The 23,391-nt window shown below is 37.2% G+C and overlaps 1 protein-coding gene across 1 annotated transcript in view; it reads right to left on the bottom strand.

The window, feature by feature from the left end:
- ADAM23 (ADAM metallopeptidase domain 23) overlaps nucleotides 1–23,023 on the bottom strand; it is a 70,039-nt gene extending 47,016 nt beyond the window's left edge. The window contains exons 1-3 of the mRNA XM_010137539.1: nucleotides 23,008–23,023; nucleotides 22,126–22,331; nucleotides 11,899–11,975 (exon numbers count right to left, since the gene is read on the bottom strand). Of these exons, the coding sequence (XP_010135841.1) occupies nucleotides 11,899–11,975; nucleotides 22,126–22,331; nucleotides 23,008–23,023 (299 nt within the window). The remainder of the gene's footprint in view (nucleotides 1–11,898; nucleotides 11,976–22,125; nucleotides 22,332–23,007) is intronic.
- Between the last annotated feature and the right edge of the window lie 368 nt (nucleotides 23,024–23,391).

Genomic DNA, 23,391 nt, shown 5'->3' with positions numbered 1-23,391 from the left:
CCCATGGCACCACCACCACTGATGCTGCAGAGCAGACACTGGTGAAGGCCCAGACTGGTCTCAGCAGCAGACAGGAACCAGATGCAGGAGCTAGATTCTGGAATTGGCTTCAGGAATGCACGAACCGGGATCAAAGGCAGAAGGGAGAGAGTCCTCCTCAGACACTGGCCACTGAAGAAGAGGGCAAGACCCTTGTGATCCTTCAGCTTTATACCGAATGACGTACATGGAACGGAACACCCTGTTGGTCAGTTTAGGGTCACCTGTCCCATTCACTCCTCCCTGCAGATGCAGCCTCTCACTTACTGCACCCCCACCGTGGGACACAGGATTTAGCAGTGACCTTGGTCCGCACAACAGAAGGTATAAAGAGCAGCCTTTCTCCATCCCAACTCCTGATAGTAACTGTAAGCATCAAGTGTTATCACTTCTTGAAGCAGACACTGTCTGCAAAAATATATCCATAACTTTAGAAAGTTCAGCCAGAGATTGAGCTGAAAAGTAAAATCACTGAACAGAATGAGTTCTGTTATAACTCAAACCAGGACATCAATGTATACTGCTAATCTGATCTTATTCAGGGCAAGGGGAGAGCAGGAAGGGGACAGTATGTTTACAGGCATTTTCCATCATGGCTCTGCTAGTTCACACTATCAGTTGCTTCTATAATAAAGCTAATTTCAGTCCTGTTCTCTATATTCATAGCAAAATCAGTACAAACACATATTTAATTTACAAATTTAGAGATTGTTTCATTAGGTTAGTATTGAAATGTGACATTGCAGAAAATAGTCTAGGACAGAAAAATTCAGCAAAAGTATTCCACTACTGCCGCAAAGAAAAAGACGTAATTTGAATATAAGGGTTTGTTCTCTATTTTGCTAAATCTTCCAAATAACAGCTGTAAAAATAAGTGTAAAACTGCTACTGCAAATTTTACCTACCAAAACTTTTACTATTATTAATGTTGACAAATCTGACAAAAGACTTTGGAGAAATTATTTAAGAAAAAGAGGAAAAAGATTAATACTTAACCAAGATAACTTTCAAACATTTTTTCCAACACGAAAGACAGATACAAGACCATCACTATAATTTCACCAGTAGGCGTGATGGGATCCTTTACGCAAGTGGCATCAAAAAGAAAGGCTTGGAATACACTGGCTAAGAGCTCACGTAGAAGTAAGGGCCTGAGGAATGATATAGAACACACACATAAAGCAAGGAGTCTCCACATCAAAGTAACTCTGCTTTCTTCATTATCATTTACAAAATGCCTAAATTTACCTCCAAAAGGCAGCCTTAAATTTTAGAAAATACACTTGTGCCTCATCTACACCGCCCTGTGGTTTGTCACCTTTCAGTGAATCCACTAACATTTTGATTGAGCAGAAATGCATCCAGTACAGCTAATTTGTTTTTCCGTATTACGAGCACCAGAAACAGTGCAGACTTTAATTAAACAACTATGTAAGTCATGATCACATCAGACAAAAGCATATTTGGGCTAGCGACACATTAGCACGATGCCTTACAATGAACACATCAAATTGCAACACACTGAATGAACTCATGAAGAAAAAATTTTAGTCTTCTATGTCCTTTTCCTCAGTTCCTCCCATCCTGCCTTGTTTGTCTTAGACAGTTTTTTTGTATTAAGCTGTCTGACACCACCAGTTCTTCTAGCTGAGTTACACTGAGAGATGCAAAATAAGCAGCAAAGGGATATGTCATTCCCAGTAGTTGCTGCCTTTGAAGTCACAGGCCAGCTGTTAAAGGAAGCAGCAGATGCTTCCTCAAGAACTTCCATCCACTTCCCTGGCACATATTCCACTGCTGCTGTTTTCATTAGCAGGAGAGCTGCAGTGGGAAAAGTGGCTTACTTCAGCCGGCATCTAACTCTCCTGATAAAAATAACTGATTTGGGTAGTTAAACAATATGAAATAAATAAACAGATACCTCATACACAGGTAACAGGTACCTCATACACAAGTCAGCTTTCAGCAACCTAGTATGCCTGTGGAAAATCAGACCACAATCAAATTATCTTTCTTGAATATTAACTTTATACTAACCTACTACCAAGCAATTATTTAAGTATTCTGAAATGATTCAAGCTCCGTACCAGTGTCTGAGCAACGTGGTTGAATTACTCGAAAGAATCGGATGTCTTTGCCCATTTCACAGATATAGTTTAGCAGCAGAAAAAGACGTGAAAAATAAATTGAGACCGTGTTAAGGTATTTTGTTAGGTCATCAAGACTCTCATCTAAAGGAATTGCCATCTATACCTTTATTTCAATTATATTCACAAGCTTTGTTAAGTTGTCTGTTCTTATGGAAATTAATTTTGAAGTTTCTAGTATGTATTTACAGTAGTCTTTACTTGGCTGAAGCTGCTCTGACAAGATTGCCTCCAAGAAATAAATATACCACAAATATTAACTATTATTTTTTAAAACACGACAAGGTTTCACTATTTTTTCTTATACTGAAGGAGCTTAAATCACAGTGTGATACTGTGGATCAAGCATCTGTGGTTACAAGCAATTAAAAGAAACAATAGGTAATGCAGGTGTATAGGTTAATTTTTTCATAACTATGGAATCAAAGAAAGTCCCCACTCCTCCTATTAATACCATAATGATTCTATCAACAGTACACTTATATAAAAATCACTTTTTGCATGGTCTTGTACTTGATGGATTTGCCTTTCATGTAGAGAAAAGGATGAGCTGACGTCAAATTTATTAAACTGAAATTTCCTAGGTGATATTTTAGATATTTGGAAAGCAGGCACTCAAAGAGTTCTTCAGAATATTAAGAATATTCAGAATATTAAGTTCTCCAGAATAATAAGAACAGTACATTGCTCAGTTTCTACCATATTTTCCTCTAACACAGCACTGAAGACAACATAACTTCAAAAAGTGCTATGTAAAAAGATATGAAGAAATGAACAGCTAGACAACACTTCAGAAGATATGAGTACTGTGTCATGGAAAACACCTCTACGTAACCTGCTATGACAGAACATTCCTAGAAGAGCAACTGACAAAATAAAGTTCACTCAATATTGCATTATAATTGATCCTTTCTTCCATCACCAGCTTGGAAAATAGGTAATTTTGAATTATCAATAAGAATTTTATTAACCTGTAGTAAGGTCGAGGGCTGCCATCTGCCTTTGCCAGAATGGTTTTATTCAATCGTAACCATATTTGCCAAAGCTTCCTTCTGTATACAATAGAAACCTGGGTTTCTTCTCCTGTTAAAGAATTCACTGAATGCTCCACATTATGATACTTTATATCTAGTGATAACAGTCCAATATAAACCAATTCTTAGCATGAAGGAAAACTCCAATGGAACATGGGGGTGTTTTATTATTTTATTTCTAATACTAAAACTAGTGAAATAAGTTTATTTATTCTTACAGAGAGCTGACTTGACACCTTCAGATTAGATTAACAACTATAGCAGAATCAGAGATATATTTTGGTAACTTCAGCAAACTGAGAAGTTTATCTGGTGCCCTTAATCCACGCTTCCCTGTTGAACTACATAGCACAACTTTAGCTCTGTCATTGACTGAATTTAAACTTGGTGACATAGGCCCTTAGGAGCTAGTTTGATGAACTCAATCATACGTCAAAGCATACGCATGATTGATACTAGCTCCAAATGCAAAGATTTCAGCCTGAGTGTAACAGAATCTAAGTTGCTAGTAATCCACTTCAGCATGAAGATCTCACTATTGACAAGACTGGACCATCTCAGACTGAAAATACTGCTAGATTAGAAAGGCAGCAGTTCTTCACCACTGCCATGTTACAGCGGTTATGTGAGGAAGGAATAAGAACATAACCTAAGAAAGGATGCATCAAGTCAGACTATTCCTCAATACATTTGACAGCAAATACAACTTGTAGCAATTTTCCAGGGAGTTTTCTCAGCTCCCCATGATCTGTGACACCAGGATTTCATACATCAGTTAGTATAATTGTTTTCAATGGCCCCAAGCAGGTTTATTTTCTGTAAATTCTTCCAATCCTTTAACTCCTATAAATAGTTTAATATGCACAATGTCCTGTGACAAGATTTGTATTTTACTTTTTTTTGTGTGAGAAGGAACTCCTTTCAAACCTCCTTCTGTATTTGATACCTATATTTTTTACATGCGAGGACGCAATAAACATCGTCATCCTGCCACACATAATTTTACAGTATTGTCGTATTCCTCCAGATATGTATTTGCCTGCCCTGAGCTTGTTGACCCTAACAATCCACCAAACCAATGACTGTAGTCACGTGTCAGCTGACAGGCATTCAAAAACCTGATCAGAAGGGTGTGATATCCACACTTAACTAAATCCAAATCAGTAGCAAATAAAATAAAGTCTTTTCACTCCACAAGCAAGTGGTCTGACAAGAAGGCTAATATTCACAAAATCGCCTGCATTTTAAAAAACAAAAACCATGTCCTCTCTGACTTTTGGGTTTGCAGGTTTTTTTGGGTGGGTGGGGTTGTTTGTTTAGTGGGGTTTTTTTGTTTTGCTTTTTGGGGTTTTGTTTGTTTCTTTGAATTTTGGGGGTTTTTTTTAATTTTTACATATTCTTTACATGCCTCTTCCCAGAGGTTCCAAGATCCCATGCAGGAACATATGTCCTAAGGGCTCTTACATTAGCGCGCACACACACAAAAAAAAGATAAGAAAGTGAAATTTCAAACAAATCAGCCTATGTTGAGTTTCTTACAGTCTTGTTGAAAAAACCTCTACTGTCAATGATTTTATTTACAGCCTTTCTACGGAGCACAACTCTGCTCATGCATTTTACAGTAGGCGTAGGGACATTACCACAGGGGAATCCAAAATTTGAGTGCTTTAAAGTCAAGGACTGCAACATTAATTTCTATGGCTACAGTTTTAAGCTCTCCCCCACAAAACACATATAGAAAGAGACAATCATACAGACTTTTTATAAGTATTTTCTAAAGAGAAGGGGATGAGATGAAGAAAATTTACATCAAAAAGAAGAAAAACTATTAAAAAGAGTGATCTAGAAAGTTCTAGGAGGAATGAAAGTAGTAGATGACAAGGAGAGGGAAATACTGCTGAGAACTATTTGAGACATTTTGCTAAGAGTGCAAGCCCTTTGTGAATGGCAGGATTAGTGCTGCCTCTTACCGTACAAGAGTGCATGAGTAGAACACCAGGCAGTGAACATCAGTGATCACATAATACTAAGTATGCACACGCATTTGTAAAATACATGTTTTTATCATAACCTTAGTGATAGGATGGAAAAGAGAGCCGAACTAAGCATTTAAAATTACAGAAACAACATACTAAGAGAAGTCAGAAGCCTGAAATATTGCTTATAATTAATGCTTTCAATTTACAGCTGAACACAGTAATTGAGAAGGAAGCTTCTTCGCGTGTCTGTTCTTTATAAAACAGCTAAAGAAAGCTTTTTCATACGTTAGTATCTTGAAAAATATGGGGAGGTTTTGGTATCTGTCTCTCTTCCTCAGTGTGAAACGTCCAGTGAGGCACATGATAGTTTCTACTAGGTTTCCTCCAGTTCTGGAAGTGGCAAATAAGGCAATAAAGCTCGGTTATCTACAGCTGAGACACTCGAGACTGCACTAACTCACAGGAATACACATACTTTAGTGTAAAATCCTAGCACTGAGTTTTTTGCATTGCGTCTGTAGCAAATTTTAAAAAGCAGATAGAGTTAAACTTGCCAGGGTTACTATTATCACGTTCAATTTACATAGTTTGTGTATATTCTAGGATCCATTTAGTACCCTAAATGTTTAAGAAATGTTTTAAGAAAATGCTATAAATATTCGAAGTTCCCTTCCAGAAAACTGTGAACAGTTTTCCCATTTCCATTAAAAAGAATTTTGATAAAGAACAAGAATCAAATAGATTCTCAAATAATCCAGTTACTGCCCTACTAGTTTAATTATGCTAACAACGTGTCTCCTTTGGGACTATTCTCAAGTTAAATTCAGCCCTTCTAGAAGCATACACCACAAAGACTACACAACAATTTTAAGCTTTAAGCTGATGGATAAAATTGGCTGTAATGAAAAACTTCACCTAAGTGAGTGGCTGCTCATGACAGTCATCATATTGTAATGTCTCAAATATTTAAATCATGTTACAGTCAAATGCAGTGGGTTCTGGGTTTTTTTCAGTTCATGCCAAAGCTGCCAGATTTTTTTCGTATGATCTCTTCATTGAAAAGAAAAACCATTTTCTTGGAAATAGATTCTCCTGGAGATTTCTACAGGAAAAAGAAATAAAAGCAGAAAAATACAGGATCTCTTGGTGATTTTTTTTCCCCCTTTCCCCCAAAATCCTAGATTTTGAGGGAAGTTTTCAGTAGGAATGAAAAGAAGTTTTCATCTTTTCTATTTTAGCTTCTGTTTCTCTCCAGCTCAGGTAGCTGATTCCCCACTCCTTATATGCACCTCAGTCACCGCAGTCCCAGTGGGGAAGGCTCTAGCATGGCCCCAGCTGCCAGTACTTTATTCTCCTTTATTTAGAGACTGGTGAGAGGCCATTGGCTGAAAGTTGCCAGACAATATAGCCAGCTTTCCTCATCACTAGAACACCAGCAAGGAGACATTTCTAATTCACTGCTTTTGGTAGTATTGCTCTCCTAACGTGTTTTAGTACTACGCCAGAACACAAAGACTTCTAGCTTTAAACAGGACATAAGAGTTACCTACAGAAACACCTGTACTTCAACAGAAGAACAGCAACTTAAAAATCAAAAAATTGTTCAGATATACTAGAGTCACTGATTACGCAAATACATTACAAATGAATTGACAGTAGTTACTGAAATTAAGGAATACTTTTAAAGGCTTTTATATAAATCAGGTTTTAAGAAATGCTACATGTTATTTGGTGCATAGGTACTTTATCAAATTTGGGCAGACAATCATAGCCAAATCGTAAGAAGTCTAACTTTTCAGATGGGATTAATCATTACACCAGTAGTACCCTATAACCTGTCATTTTTGTACTAAGTATTAACATTATTTAATCCATTGCAGATTAAAGTATTACTTTTTGCATTAAATTATTTCCATGATCCACATATCTGCAATTATTATCCATTGTCATACCATCACACTGCCAGCCTGAATTAGATGGGATGAATGAAGATGTCTGAAACTTCAGAGTAGCCCACCTTGTTAAAGAGTTAGCTTTCTTCCTGAGTTGTCTTTTCAGAAAAAGCTGCCAAGAATGACCTTTAAGCTAACACATTACTTTTCATCTGGTTTAACACATGTAGGCCTTGTGCCATGGAAAAGTTGACGAACCATTCAAACTCCATACAAATCTTCCTGTTGTGGTTCAGGATTTGGCATGGTTTCAGTAGTGAGATAGGAGGCTGCCTCCTCTGTTTGGCGGCGTTTTCGTAGCAGGAGATGGGGTTGGTAGTGTGGCACGTGTAAGAAGTTTCATGAAAAGAGCTCCCATCCTGGTTCCAATCTGGCCACACCTCAGGCCAAGGCTGCACCTATCAGTACCTCTGCTAATAAACATATTTAAGAGGGGAAACACCTTTGGGAACACCTTTTGCTTTTGTTTTTGAGAGTGTTCTTTGTTTTTTTGGAAAGGGTGGAAGAAGCAATCATGTGGTTACCAAGGTAACCAAGAGAAGGTTGGTCAATACACCAGTACAGCCATTTTCTGTCAGTCCGTAGCAAGTTGGCTGAAGCCCTTCAGAGAGCACTGGTAGGAAGATGGTCAGGCTGCAGAAAGGCAGAGAGAGACACCTGTGCTGCAAAGGGCAGAGACCCCTGTTGCAGATAGCCAGATATCCTATAAGAGGCTGTGACTTTGAGAAAGGCTGGCGTCAGGATGGTTCAGCACCGGAGAGCTGCTCCCAGCAAGAGATCCCCATGTGAGCAGAGACATTCATGCAGGACTGTTGCCTGCAGAAGGGAAGCCATGAGGCCGCAAGGACCTCTGAGGAGTGTTTCTCATGAAGAGCAAGCAGCTAGAACACCCTTGAGAGAGCTAAGACTGACTGCAACCCTCATCCTATGTTCCCTCTCATCGTGCCACTGAGTGTTGGCGGGGAGGTAGCAAAGCCAGGAAAAACGGAGGCGTGGGAGGAAGTTGTATTTAAGATCTTGTTCTTCTGTCTACTCTAGTTTAATTAGTGATTCAGTAATGGGTCTGTTGGTTTGAATTAAATTGATTTTGTTTCCCCTAGTTGAGTCTGTCTTTTGCCTGTGACTGTAAGTGGTGAGTTAGTCCTTCCTTGTTCCTTCTCTTGACACTTCCATAGTTGTTGTCTTTTCTCCTCCCGGAGAAGTGGAATGATTGCATGGCTTCAGCAGCTGGATCAATACTTCCATTTGAATTGTCTCCACACTGGATTCAAGAGGTTTGATGAATTTTTATTTTCTTCAAGCTGTTTGTGCTCTTGCACTATAGCAAGATAGAAAACATCAAGTAAAATTTTATATTAATGTGCTCCAGAAACTTTCAAATTGACACCTGTTCTTACAAAACTTTGACGGTTATTAATGTAAGTGTATATCTAATTTTCTTCACTTTCTGTTTATAATACTTGCCATGAAAAAAAGAAAAGCTGGAACACAGAAGGCAGGCATCCATACAGATTCCAAAAGGTAAAGAAAACTTAAAACTGGAACCTGTTTGTAGGCAACAACCATCCTCTAATTTTAGCTTTATGTACTCAAAGAACTTTCCTAAAAAAAAAAAAGGGACAAAACCAGAATACACACAGAGTAGGTAACATTAACTCATCTTAGAGTAACTGATAAAAATATGCATCTTCAATATATTCAAGGGTATTGTGGATTTTGAATACATATTCCACATGCAACTGGATTATCTGGCCAATAGCACATAATGCTTCAGGCCTGTGACCCTGTTGTTCTGTCTTTCCTTCTGGCTAGACGTTAGTAATACCAATATGCCAATTAAAATTCATTGTAAACCAACACAGTAGAAAAGGCAGCATTTCGCTGAACGCATAAGTCTGAGATACAAGAATGGGTCTTTTTCAAATCATTGTCAATGGGTACTTAAAACTTATGGTTTATTTACAAGTTTTATGTCTTACAGGTTTGAAGTCTTAGGTCAAAACATAGGACAGGTTTTTGAAGTCATTGTTTTCTGTAGCAAAACCAGATAAAGTCAAACTGAAAACTAAGTGTTTCTTGACCCAAAAACCACTTAATAATCTAGGAGATGATCTAAAGTATAAAGAGGCAAACAGTGGGAATACCAAGTTAGGCATCTGAACACCCTGCACCTTACATATAGCCAATAAGAAAAATCTTGATACCCAGGGCAGAACTCCTTCACATAAGCTGCACAAGTGATCTCCCTCTCTCTTTCTGAGGTGAAAGACACTGGATTTCTTGATTGTTGATAAAGAAACCACAATTAGAAAAACCATGTACATCTACTTTCTTTATGGACCATCTGCTGTTATAAATGAGCAAGAACACACAGCAGGGCTGGTCAACGGGTAACACTGCAGGGATATGGGGAACACAAGGCTTTTGGGTTTGTGATGGTATTTGGTTAACAGGCATTCAGCATAAGAGACTAGGACAGGAAAAGCAACTAAGACCCTGACACACAAACCATAATGAACAGGAGATAAGAGTTCTGGTCTTAGCTATTAACTCTGTTAGGTGACTGACTGACAGACCATGGAAGGAGCCACTCAGGCATAGCACTTTAGAACGGGTAAGAGGTGGTAAACAACATCATCATGGGTCTCCTGGGAAAGATCAAACTTATTACAATATATCTGCAGGGACTTGTGGAGACGTGCAAACATTTTTATGGGGTGTTCAGTGGAAGTGCCAAAGGCAGGGAAGGTCAATCAGGTCAGAACAAGTGTGGGAAAATGGGGAGGAAGTGGCATAAAAAGGAGCCATTAGTATAAGCTGCAAGTCAGTAGGTTTGTTTGGCCCAACCCTGCACCTGATCACTACAGTCTGTCCTATGTTTTTAAGGAGTCCTACTTGTAATATTTTCTATGCGACTTTGCTCTCTATTCTGTCTAGATGCGATGTGCAAGCAAATTTCAGAATCAGACAGCAACTATAATTAGACCTGTACCTACAAAGACCCAAGGTCTAAGCTTGTGACCAAGTTAAGAGACCTCAGGCCTAGACACAGATGTTGGATGAACTTAAAATCTGTGTTAACATTAATGTCTGTGAGTGTGGGCACACTTGCGAATGAGGAGAGCCGGTGCGTGTATTTCTCTGTCAAACGTTCAGTTCCCATCAGCTGGAGAAGAACTTCATCAGGCTGTCTCTTTTCCTGTTCACCTGAGTGCTGTTTGCATTTACATGTGGTGCCAGTAAAGGCTGTGGGTTTTTTCCTTCACTTTTTTCCTGTGATGATCTGTGTGACCAGCCATGTCCTACATGTAGTGCCATCTTGGGAATGCATGCTCAATCTCACTATTGGCTAGATATGCAAACAGGAACAGTGGCAAGCAGACCAAGAGGAGAAACTCCCTGTACCTTAGAAGCTGCTAGATATGGGTTCACAATTACCCCACTGGAATTACTCTACATGGGTCCAACTCTCATGAAACACCATAGTCTTGTCCTAAACTATAGTTCTTCCAGAGACTAGAGAACACCCAGTTATTTTAAAACCTTGCTTGTCCTTCTGCTTGTCCCCACCTCTGTATTAACTCATCTTTCACCAGTCGGTCAAGACTTTGTGTCACATTTTAAAAGATGGAACTGCAAGAGCAACCTAACTTCAAAATAATGCATAAATGAAGGAAAACATTTCCAGTTGACCTTTACAGCAAAACATCTGATAACTAGTAGCCAAGGAGGAAAATGTGTGACTATAAACAGTTCAGCCAATTTTATAAACTCATAGCTTGCTGCTTTGAAAATCAATTAGATTTAACAAGCTTGCATTTTTCTCCATAACAAAACTTTCATTACATGATAGTTAAGACCAAAATAAGACATTATACAGACCTCAAGACCAGAGGAACATATTAATCTTTTAAAATCAGTGTACAATTGTTTCTGTGAATTTGTTTCTCCTTTAAGTGTGCTGAAAGGCTCAAGGGCAGCAGAAGGTGCAAATGCACTTTTAATCAATACTGTACATAATTTTACCTGTCCAGTATTTAATACTGATTTTATCAGTATTTAACTTTCTCAGTGTAGACTTTCAGTGGCAAAAAACTCTTCAGTACAATTCTTAGAAAAAAACCCACACAGTTCCATACCTTTAGCTGTGGACATAAATAAATAGATATGATACAAACAATTAAACCACCACTGACCTGTATGACAAGTCAGACATTCTGAAGATTATGTAAATTTTTTTTCCTCTCACTAATAAACAGACTCTAGCTGCACTTTTCAGTACAGCCAAACCATTAGGATTCCCACCTCATTAGGAACTTCACGATTATAGTGAAAATAGCATGTTTTCCAGATCATTAAAGATCAGTCATTCATACAAGTATTTACAATATTCCTATAAACTGACCTGAGCAACTAAAATAATGTCTGCATGACAGTCTAACAATAAGTAAAAAAAATGCACAAGAAAGGCCATACCTTTCAAACACTACTAGTACTGGAATCTCTCTATTTATCATAATTTATTTTATTGTGAATGATAAAATTTTAAAGGCATGTATGTTTATGTGTGTTCAGCAAGAGTAACAGTTACCTTACTTAAAAAAAGGCTACATGTTATTTAATATTAATAAACTTGGATAATAGCATATTTTTCCACAGATCTTGGGATTTCACGTGCCCCAACTTCGTACCATAAGTTAAAGACAGTAAGAGCAGAAAAGAAAGAAACCTCAGATTGTGCACTTACTTATTCAGTGTGAGGTCAAGGATGAATTTGGAACCAAAGGCCTCAATCTGGAAACTTGCCTGGGCCAGGTGTACAGCCTGTAAACGTGAACACATAGGAATACTATACAGTTTTGCAGAACATTTAAAGTTGTCAAAAGCATCACTGAGCTTTATATGCAAAAAATATGACAAACACTTATGCAAAACCAAAGTTTTCCATAACGTGCTTATTTTCATGAATCTCACAGGCTCATGAAAAGCTTTCCCCTTGTACCAAATTCTGATCCAAAAGGATTTGTCTTTTAGAGGGTAAAGAGAGAGAAGCAAACGGTATCTGAAAACCATGCTTTCAAAATACACACTCATTCAAATACACACTCATTCCTCACATGAAAAAAAAGAAGTCAAGTCTTATTTTGCCATAACCAAATTGGCTATGTAACAAAAGCTTCTTTTAATTATGTTACTACATTCATTCCCTTTAAAAGGCCTGAAATAATTAATGCACTTGAAATACACACCTTCAAACGAGAAAATCACGGCACGGCTTGTATTACATGTTATGAGAGGCTCCTTTAGAGTAATCCCTTCAGAATTAGAAGCTTTGTACTTGGTATTGTAGCCAAAACAGTGTACAGAAGACTGATGCTGCTCAACATACTACAACACCAAAAATCCAATGTTAGCTTGTCTCGCATAGGGAGTTAACTTTTACTTTCAGGATATTCAGTTTTTGTCAGATATACAAATTGTATTCTTTATTCTTTTCTATACTGTTCTAATCGAAGCCAAAGACATTTAAGACATGATCATCTGTTTTCTAGAAAAATAAGGAAAAGATAAGAGACAATCCAAGAAGTCCTTTTTGTGGAAGACATTGTTCTGGCAGGGTGGAAGAGATTAGATCTGAATTTCAGAGAACCTCTCCCTTAATAATGTTATAATCAAATCATGCTTACTTATACACTTATTTGATACAGTACTAATAATTACATAAAGTTGGAATATTATGACTAAGGCCTTTAATCAAAAGACAAAACCCACTATTTTTTATTAAACACCACAATGAATCTAGCTAGTTTATGGCATACCTTAAATCATGAAGGTTAGCTTTTAAGACCCACAAAGCCTACAGTTTTCCCAAGGAGGAGAAAATCTGTTCAAAAAGCATAATTCTTTGCGTTTCTCTTCCATTCTTGCACTGCACAGAGCAGCACTGATTTTAATCTTATTTCTCAAAGGTATCCATCATCTTTCATAGAACATTTCAATAGAATTTAAAAAACTATTTCTAATAGTTGCTATAGTGACTAAAATCAGCTGTGATGTTTCCTGTCTTAGTTTAGCATTCTTTGCCCCCAGAATTATCATTTCACTTTCAACAGGGCCAGAGCTTTATTGTCAAGCTTCTGTAAAAAATTGTGTAGTTACAAAATATTTTAAAGATCTTTGATATCATTAAGCATTCTCTTACCTAAAGCCTGCTTTTTGTTTATTAAAAATACAACCACTGTAAATAATTTTAAAAACAATATTCCTAGGTAATATAAAAAATAATATGGAAGGAAAGCAGTATTAAGCTTTCTCTCTGTTACATTTTTAGGTAAATTAATATTAACAGTTGTTTTACTAGTTCACCAACTCGTTGAGATAACACTGACCTGGCAAAATGAGTTTACAGCTGCTCTGAATCACCAGAATGAAACAGGTTAAGGACAAACATGTGACTTGATGGCAAGAATCTCTATCAAGAGTGAATCTGCAAGGATGAAAGCTAGTATATGTGTACACATTTTTGAAAAAGCACAGAATCTCAGTTTAAATGCATGCCTAGTAGGAGAGGCTTTTCAGCCCTTGCTCCACTTTCTTTGCACAGTGAAACCAAGGAACAAGCATCACAAATAGCTTTTTAGGCACCTATTTGTGACAAAAACCTCATTATGTTTTCAACACGCACATGTATTAATTTAATTTTAAGAACCCAACAAAACCCATGAACACTTTTTGCAGGAAAAGGGTTGCAATTAGTTTTATCCCACAAAAATTCCACTTAAGAGTTATAGGAGCCTCTGCTTTGACGTTCCTCAACATGTAACATTTACCTACAATTACGTGACTTCATGTATATGCCACAAACAAGAATTCAGTATTAACTATCTGGAAAGTTTAAAAGAGCATGTACTATTCCATTAAAATCATTCTGAAACATGAGAAATGAGAACTACAGAAATTCTTTAAGTACCTAGGTTTTATTACATTTTATATGTATGTATCAGTTTGGAAGTTTTTCAAACTATCTCCTGCTCAAAGACAAACATGGTAATTTTGAGTACATTGCATTTTTATATACAAGCCATGAAGACTGAGTTTTCCTTTAGGATAAGATTATTACTGACAGATCTGACATAGTGTTTCTGACACATTACATAGCAAAAAGTGACTGCCCAATCAGGATTTACTCAGTGTAGTGTATCATTAAGAATGTTTACAAGTCATTTTAGTAACAACACTACCAATGATTTCAAACACTATTCTTAGCCAAGTTGAGCAAAAAAGTAACACCAAAAATGACTACATACTTTCTCCAGGGTTAGTTTAGGAATAAAAATACACTCTTTTTAGTTTGATACAAGCGCAACATTTCTTTCATTTCTAACAGACTATGCATTACTTAAAATGTGTATAATTTGAAACACTTTTTAGAAGAGCAGCATCAAGGCTAAATAATGACCTGCAAGAAAGCAGTACCCAAGTATTGTTTCCCACTTGAAATTTTTTTTCATTTCTCTTGTTCTGACTACCAATTCCTAACCAACTAAATAAGCCAAACTCTTTAATACCTTCCCTTTCATGAAGATTGAAGCTACTTAACTGCTTAAGGAAATGTTTGTATGTGGAGGATGACGCACCACCTTAAATAATAAAACACACTTCAAAAGCCATCATGATGTACTGAAACATGCAAAATCCTGAAACTTCAGCACAAGACACCACAGATATTAAAAAATGTACATGTATGAAAAATAAAAATTGGTAACTTCAAGATCAGGAACTCCCATCAAGGGTTAACAAATCCAGAAGACAAGATCTAGTTCCCAGGAGATCCTGAGTCACAAATTGCTAGACTCTGGGAGACCAATCCAGGAAGTAGCAACCCTACCACTGTTACACTCTGACATCCCTCCCTAGGCATCTGCTACTGTTTGCTCTAAGGAACAGCTAGATAAATGCCTAGTCTGATCTCCTGTAGCTTTTGTCCAATCAAGCCCATCCAATGACATATGTATCTCATTCTTTAAGTTTCTAAGCCATCAACCACGTATTCTTTATCCTTCTGCAGTTTAATATTGAAGTAACTTGCATTCTCGGTCTAGAGTATCGGAGAAAAGATTCATCTTGTATTAGATATAGTAACATTGCTATTTCTGAAAACAACTACTTCTGTATATAAAAACATGGCTTGCTATCTATTACTGTGCCTCACTTAACAGATGTAGCCTGCACACATAAGCAATTGCTGCAAAGCAGCTGACACTCATTTGGTACCCTGAAGTAGGGCATGTTCTCCACCAAACTCAGCTCAAACCATCAGTTACAAAAAGAATGCTGGATTTTTAAATACGGTTTAGCAAAATAGTTCTGAATTCAGGTGAATGTGGTACACCACTGCTGCAGCAAAACACAGATTCTGTTAAGCCAGTTTAATAACAGATAACCACCCACAAAAGCCATAAGGCAGAACACAGGTGAGGTTAATGCAGCTAAAACGTTTGATGTTTTTCCTGTAATAAGTTAGCACAGCAAGCTACCAGCAAGTCCTGTTTTAGCCAATACAGACATCATGTACCACCATGATGGCAGGAAGTTTTTCAAAACATGTCTGTGGAATTCTGTAATACAGCTTATCACGTCACAGTATTTTCTTACTGGCTACTGTGCAATACAATGTCTGAAGTAGAATCTGAAATACAGTGTTCTTCTGATTGGCATAAAAACATTATATTCCTGTTTGAATTTATATAATTACCATGTATTTTGAAGAATGTGGCCTAGATGTCTTACCATGTCTTTTCATAGAAAAAGTATTTAACATTACCTTCTTGCACCATTTGCATACACACATATGTTCACAGCTGCATGAGTATTCTTCGCTTACATAAAGAGGAGACCAGGTTCCTTTGCACATGTTTGTTAGCATTTAAAAACCTCTCCAGAGGTTCTCGCCTTGACATCTATAAGCTACTCCAACAGCAAAGCTACAAAATTACATCAAGTTTTCTTCAGCAAAAACTTACTGATGATATACAGAGGAGCAAGTTGAAGAGCATCTGAGTCTTTAAAATCTTTCCTGCTCCCACACACAAATTTTAGAGAGGAAAATAAAGTGGTTTTTTACTGACCTGGAAGCTCAGATTAGTAGTGTACTCAGTTTAATAAGAGATTCTTCATATTACTGACATTGTAAGAGTGCTGTAGCTGGTTATGTAAAGCAGTAGCCTCTCAGGGTGTTTTCCAAGCTAAAAATCCATCTACATAAAGAATTCCACTTTCTTTCAAACCAGTCACTAGCTTAGTCTAAGTTTCAAGATTAAAATGGACTGAATCTCAGTTCTATTCATCTGTGTCATAATTTGAACACTTTCATTGTTTTCATTATTTCTCCATAATTCACTTTTTCCAAACTTCCAGGAATTTTTACAATCATCATCACCAAAAGTGAAGTACTATATTGCATTTACTTTCTTCACAGTAAAACTATGCCAAATGGAATAATGACTTGTCTTTAGACAAAAGTAACAGCAGTACTTGACTGACAGTACCTATGGGTCTTTTGTTATATTCATACAGATATGATTTCCAAATGACAAGCTCATTGCTTTTAGAAATTCTGCCATATAGTTCTGCTGACTAAACTAATGGCCAAAAGCTGCCTCTCATTTAAGCAGCTGAGCAAGTGATCTCATCACTCTCATTTTGGAAATAGAAACCTTAGTCAGATTTAGATAGGTTTTATACCATTAAAATGTTGTTGGTTTTTTTTGATCTAGACCTTCATTCTGATAATAGTACAAGTACAAATTAGTACGACTTACCATAGATTAGTTCCTTACTCTTCTTTTAGCTTGTTTGCCTATTCTCAAGAGTTCATACAGAAGCCATCCTTCTTTAGTGTTCAGAAAACATGTACTATACAGCACATATGCCAAGATAACCTTCCACTATTCATGGGAAATAAAGCATTTCATAGATGCATAGAAGTCACAGCAGCATGTAAAAACTCCTGCTTAAAACATACAGAATTTCAGAAAAGTTCCTGTTGATGATTTGTTTCTAGACTTCAATGATTAACATTAGAGAGGTTACTTTGACACACATGAACATCAAGACTTGAAGACTGTTCTTTGAAAGAATGCTTGTCAACATATGAAAAAAGGCTCAGGCCCACCTCTGAAAGCAATCCTACTGTTACTCTTTTAACCTCAGGGGCCAGAACCTCCTTTCTCTCCCAACATGACAATACTTAGATACCTATCCGTAGTGACACTGGCCTCTCAAACCATATCCCTCTCACAGTTTTGTTTGTAAGATTCTACGAAGTAGCGCATCCGTATCTTGGACCACTTTCCTGCAGCACCCAGCTTCCTACAAATGCTAGGAAACTTATCTTAATTATTTTGGAACAAGGCCTAACAAGCACAAGTGTAGCACTGCCTAACACTTAGGAACTGAAAGCTTTTACAGATTAACATTTGAAGCTCATGAGAGGACCCAGAAATATATATATATACACATATATAGATATAAAAGGATTTTGAAAGTTTTAGAAATATCATGACTCACATTTCAGCTAAGCTAAGAAATCAAGACGTAGATCTACTTTAGAGAGAAGTTGGCATAAGGAAGACAGCTGCCTTCTCCCAGAAACTGAAGATAGTAAGATCAGTTTCAACTCTCCCATTAGTCAGTACCTACTGAAGACACAGAGTCTAGTCCTTTTCATTAATATAAATCCAATATAGAATAGGGAAAAAAAAAAGACCAAGTACACAAAAATCATCTATTTGGAAGTAGTGTAAATTGAAGCTGCACCACGGAAAATTCTGAAAAAAATTCAAAGCCAGCTGAAATATTACAAAGATTCTCCTACAGCCTTAAACTCATACGCGTAAGCCACATGATGTTCATTCATTATTTTAATCAGTTTTCATTACATGGGGATTAGAAGTGAAGACCTGCCCTAATACAGGGAAAGAAAACCAATAGTTAATCCAGAGGATTTTTATCTGGATTCTAGTAAGAATTCATGTGATGCTACCTCTTAAGAGATTATTAACCATGATCTTTCATCTTTACCAAACAGTCCTGCTTTTTATTAAATACTCCCTCCTTAGCAATGGCTAATGGATACGGTTGTTTTCTTTAAATCTTAAGGATGCTTTTCCACTCAATTTTCATATGCAACTTTGGTGTGTAGTGCAAAGGACTGAGACAGTGCTGTATCTCGATCTTTAAAGCAGGGCAACATAACATTCAGCCTGGCAGGAATATATTCTTTACCGACAAACAGCTTAGCTGAAACAAAAGCACCCAGAGTTTTCATCCCAAGAAAACCAGCCCAAAATAAAACTAATTTTTTTATTTTTTTGGGGGGGCGGGGGGGCGGGGAATGAAACTGTCTTCACAGTTAAAACTTTTTTTTCAGTCATTAGGGTCTGCAGAACAGTTTTCTTAACACCTCCCTCCTCCCCAAAATTACACTAACAGCTTAGAATTACGCATAAAGACATTACTTCTTTACAATTTCCAGTGATCTAAAAGCAGTTAGAAACTATCCAGCAGATGCAGTCTTCCTTCATACGTACCTAGTTCAAGCAATTTTCCACTCAAAGCTTCGTAAGATTGCCCTGAGCTGTGCTCCTCTGGCAATCCTACTACACTGAGATTACATTTCGTGTTGCAAGATTTTTCCCTCTGGTGACCACCATAAGGACTTGCTCCTACCCTCCTGTGACAAGTTGGGTTCCATGCAGTCTTCCTGCTAGGTCCTACTAATCTTGTGTATGTAGCCTGTGAAAATGCATCAAAGCAGTCACCCAGTTCAACAAAGAGATTACTGGTTCATTCAAAACACAAATGACTCGGACCTCTTCAGCAAGTTTATGGACTCTTGTGAGCTTCTTCACTGTGTTTTTATAATGCTCATTTTTGAGCAGTTCACACTAAAAATAACTTCAGAAGAACTCAAAACCAGCTAGCCTTAACTTGACTATGAGAAAGCAGGTATACATATTTTAGAGTCTTGAAGCACAAAATATTTAAAGTACGCTTTTTTTGGAGCACAAACAGAAAATAGATTATACACTAGAGTTCTGTCCACCTTGAAGACAGACCACTTAGTCAAAACTAGATTTTCAACAGTGAGAAAAAGCTTCTTAGAATAATAAGAAGGAATGAGAGAGGTACCACGAACAGTTTAGATCACATACACCCTCCCACTGTGGTGACCACAACTGGTTTCACCACTCTGAAAGGGGATAAAGGGGATTGGTGCTAAGAAAACAATTTATTATTTAAATTTTTTATTCTCTGGTACACTGTTTTCTCCTCCAGCCCTTCTCTTCTACATACATTTCATGAAGAAGGTGGCAGACCCTTACTTTTAGGAAGTTACTTTAAAAAATAAAATAATAATGTACAACGATTTAAAATATATTACTCTATCTTTACCTCTTTCTTCCCACATGCACACAATTTCTTCTAGTCTTCCTCTCTCCTTATAGTGACTCAGCATTTCTGAGGTATTCAGGCCTACTCCCACAAACTACCTACATGGCTTATGTTCTTCTGGCCACTATAATGAAGACGCACAGAAAGTGGTCTACTGGATAACATCCACAGTTAGGGAGTATATCCACATCATATGCCTATAAATTGTATATTAAGGCTTACAAGAAAATACTGGTTAAAGGATGTATGGTTCCAAGAAAAATAAAAAAAGGAGAAAAAAGTATTTCTTCCTCAGCTGTCCATTGTGTATGTATATAAGGTTATCATATCTGTTTTTACTTTTTTAACATTAAAAATCAATCTTAAATCTAGATTTCTTTACCTAACTAGAAAGGTATTTTGGTTATTTCTTTTTATTACCAATGTGGGAAACAACAAAATCTCACAAATAGGATTTATTACAATATAGTATTTATCTGAATTCTGGGAAAGGATAAAAGCACTAAAAAAATCCCCTTCCTTCACCCCAAGGAAAACAAAAAATCTAAATCCTCATCTATCTTTCACAAACTAATTGCATTCTGTTTTCTTTATGGCTTGTTTTCCTTTTACATCCTAGACAGATTTATCCCCCCACCCCTCCCATTATTGCTCTAGAGACAACTATAGAGAATGTTAAACAGAACAAAGTAACCCAAATATTTGTCGTTATATTATTGGCAATACAGATGGAAAAGCAGAGAAATGGCTTCATACAAGAAAAGACACAAGATGCAAGTTGGGGAAGCCCTCTATGGTGCTCTACAGGCAAGTTATGCAAAAATCAGTCCAGACAAGGAATGTAATCAACCCTTTTCTTCAATTAAATGGATCAAAGGAATTTAAGTTTTATGCCAGAAGAATGAAGTCAACATAATGTCACTCTCCATGAAGCCCCAAGCTTAAGAACCCTTCTACAGAAAAAACTGCAGCATAAGCAGTTCCCTATGCTTAAAAGGGACACAGTGAGTAGAAGAGAGATCCACTTTACACAACACTCAGCAGCACGCACACACGAGGAAATCAATATCAATTCTGCCAGCACTGGTTTCTGCAGAGCTTTAGCCCAACCAGTAGGTATAAGGTAGGGCACAGGAAGGATAGGCAACAGTAGCAGTGTTCTTGTGGGTGATGCCAGGAGACTGTCGGACATTCTCCCCTGTGGATATGGGAACAGAAAAAACTCACGTAGAGATATGGAAGAAGCACTATTCCCAAAGGCAGAGAATGTGCAAGCAAGCAAATCCCTTTCTTTCCATACCCACCTCCAAAGAGGGGAACAGAAAGTCCCTAGAGTTAAAGTTTATTTAAAAGAGTGGTCTTACTTTCAGGGGCTATGATTCTGAATACAGTATTCTCTGAGGCAGCTCCAATTTCCAACAATCAAACGTTTTTTCTGGTGTATTTAGACGCATCCAAAGTCACATACTGATCTCCAAGTTCAGTAAGCTAAGAAGCAATCTTCTTTCCCATTACAACACCACTATACAACTATCCCACATTTTTTCCCAAAGGTTATACAGTACCTCCACATTAATTCCACATATAAAAGGGCACATAATCAATATTAACAAAAGCAAAAATAATCCATAATAAGTTTACTTTCTAAAGTGTCAAAAGAAATGCAATTCAATAGGTAGGAACTCTATTACAGCTAACTTCTTCAATTATATCATACACACTAATCTGCTTTACTGTCTCTCCTTCCAATCATGGCAATTTCTTCCTAAAAGAGCCATTTTTACCTTCACTTTACCTTTTTAACCTGTACGAAGAAATTAATTTTTAAAATAAAAATTTATAAAAACAGGATGGAATAATTTTAAAGGGTGCCTCCTAAGCAGTATAGTTTAGAATAGGATTACTTCTTTACCAAGTTTGTTTAATCAAATGCAATTTCAAAAAAATACCCCACTATCTGCATTGATACAAAATTAAATGCTAGATCTTGTCATTACAAATTAAAAAAATCTGGTATTATTTGACCAAAAAAGATAACATTTTACAGTGGTCTTCACTAGTCATACACTGGCAGGAAACCAATACTGCATTTATTAGTTAGTGCATGATAGACTCAAAGACAAGTAACTCATGCTGTCAGGATTTCAGGATTCTAAAGAAACTCCCTATGCAGATATTTCTGCAGTCTAGAGCTATTATGAATAAGTATGTTGTTGATGCTGGTATATTCTAAGTAAAGACATTGGAATCTATGCTGATCAGACAAGTCAACTTTGCATAATTCCCATTTGTTTTATCTACAGCTCAGCTTCTGAACCATCCTGAAATTCAAAATTTTTAAATTAAAATAAGGGAAATTGCATTTTTCTTTAAGTACATGCCCTCCTTTAATTCCCCAAAATGGTAGTAAGGACCATTACTAAATCTCAAAGTTCTACAAAAGAAAACATTCTAACACAGTTCCACATCACATATTACAGTTTTGACAATTCTGCAGATAAGCCTCTTTTTACCCTACCTTGTCGTGTTTCTGCTGGTGCCTTGCCCTAGTATCCAGTATATGGTAAGGGGTTTCAGAGTCCTTGTTGATGTAATAGATTAGTCTTGAAGGCAGTGTAATTTCTTTCTGGGTTACATTGCTGTAGCTGTGATTTTTACTGTTACTGCTTTTATCCTGTTGAAATGTATCCTCTATACTGCCTGCCGTTTCATTCCAATGCAGGTCTGAGGAAGAAAGATATGCCAGCCATAAATTACATGGCAGAACGTGTTTATTTCAATAAAAAAGCTACATACTTAACTTGCAGTGTTCTAATACTGTATTCACCACTCAAGCAAACAAAAATAGCTTACTCATTGAGCTAGATTCAATTCATACATAAAATGGTTTCAGAAATTATATTACTTATTTAAGTGCATATACGTTTTAATATGCAGTCATGGATTATAAATATTTTAACGCCTCTCAACCTCCAAGAGAAAAAAAAAAACTCAAACTTAATGGATATGTAGTTACCCTCTTTGATAGATGAGTTCTCTCTAAAAGACACGCACACACAAAAAAACCCAAAAAACCCCAAGCATACACCCGCAAAAGGCTAAGAATACTCCCCACCTCCCTAGGACAAACCGAATTCAGAGGAAGTTTTCAACCTCTCACTTTTAACTTTGACAAGAGCCCTTTTCTTCAGGGGCAGCTTTTGAGATGTATCTTTCCTCATTAAAATTTCAATATACAATCAATCAACAAGCAATGTAATAATAACAGTAATAACACGATGCACAAACCGACTACATTCAACATTCCACATCATTTATATGCAAAGAAAAACAAATAAACAGCACACACAAAAATCCAACCCCAAATAAACAAATTAACTTCCCAGTCGGATCCCCGTACACAGGCATCCTGACATTCGCGAAAACCACCTAAGCCTTTTTTTTTTTTTGTCGCATACCTCACCAGCATATTCCTATGCACACCATCCTCTATTTCAAACACTGCAGCACTGGCTTCAGCAGATCAGAACGGGAAACCTCACGTTTCTCTCTGCTTTGTAAGCAAGCAAGTCAAAGCCACATTCCTTGAGCCCCGTATTCCTAAACGCCGAGACAGACACGTACAGAAAGCGGGCAAGGGCGGAGGAAGAAATCGTTCGGGCCAAATGGATGTTACGGGGGTTCGCCACCCAAGGCGGAGGAGGACCGGCACCGAGAAGCAGCAGACGCCTCACGCACACGAGCACACACACACAACCCGTCATACCCACCGGCGGCCGCTGCA

Source organism: Buceros rhinoceros, unplaced genomic scaffold, assembly GCF_000710305.1.
Source record: "Buceros rhinoceros silvestris isolate BGI_N320 unplaced genomic scaffold, ASM71030v1 scaffold9626, whole genome shotgun sequence".
NCBI lineage: Eukaryota > Metazoa > Chordata > Aves > Bucerotiformes > Bucerotidae > Buceros > Buceros rhinoceros.
Note: the sequence above shows the minus strand (reverse complement) of the source record. Positions and strands in the feature narration are given on the sequence as shown.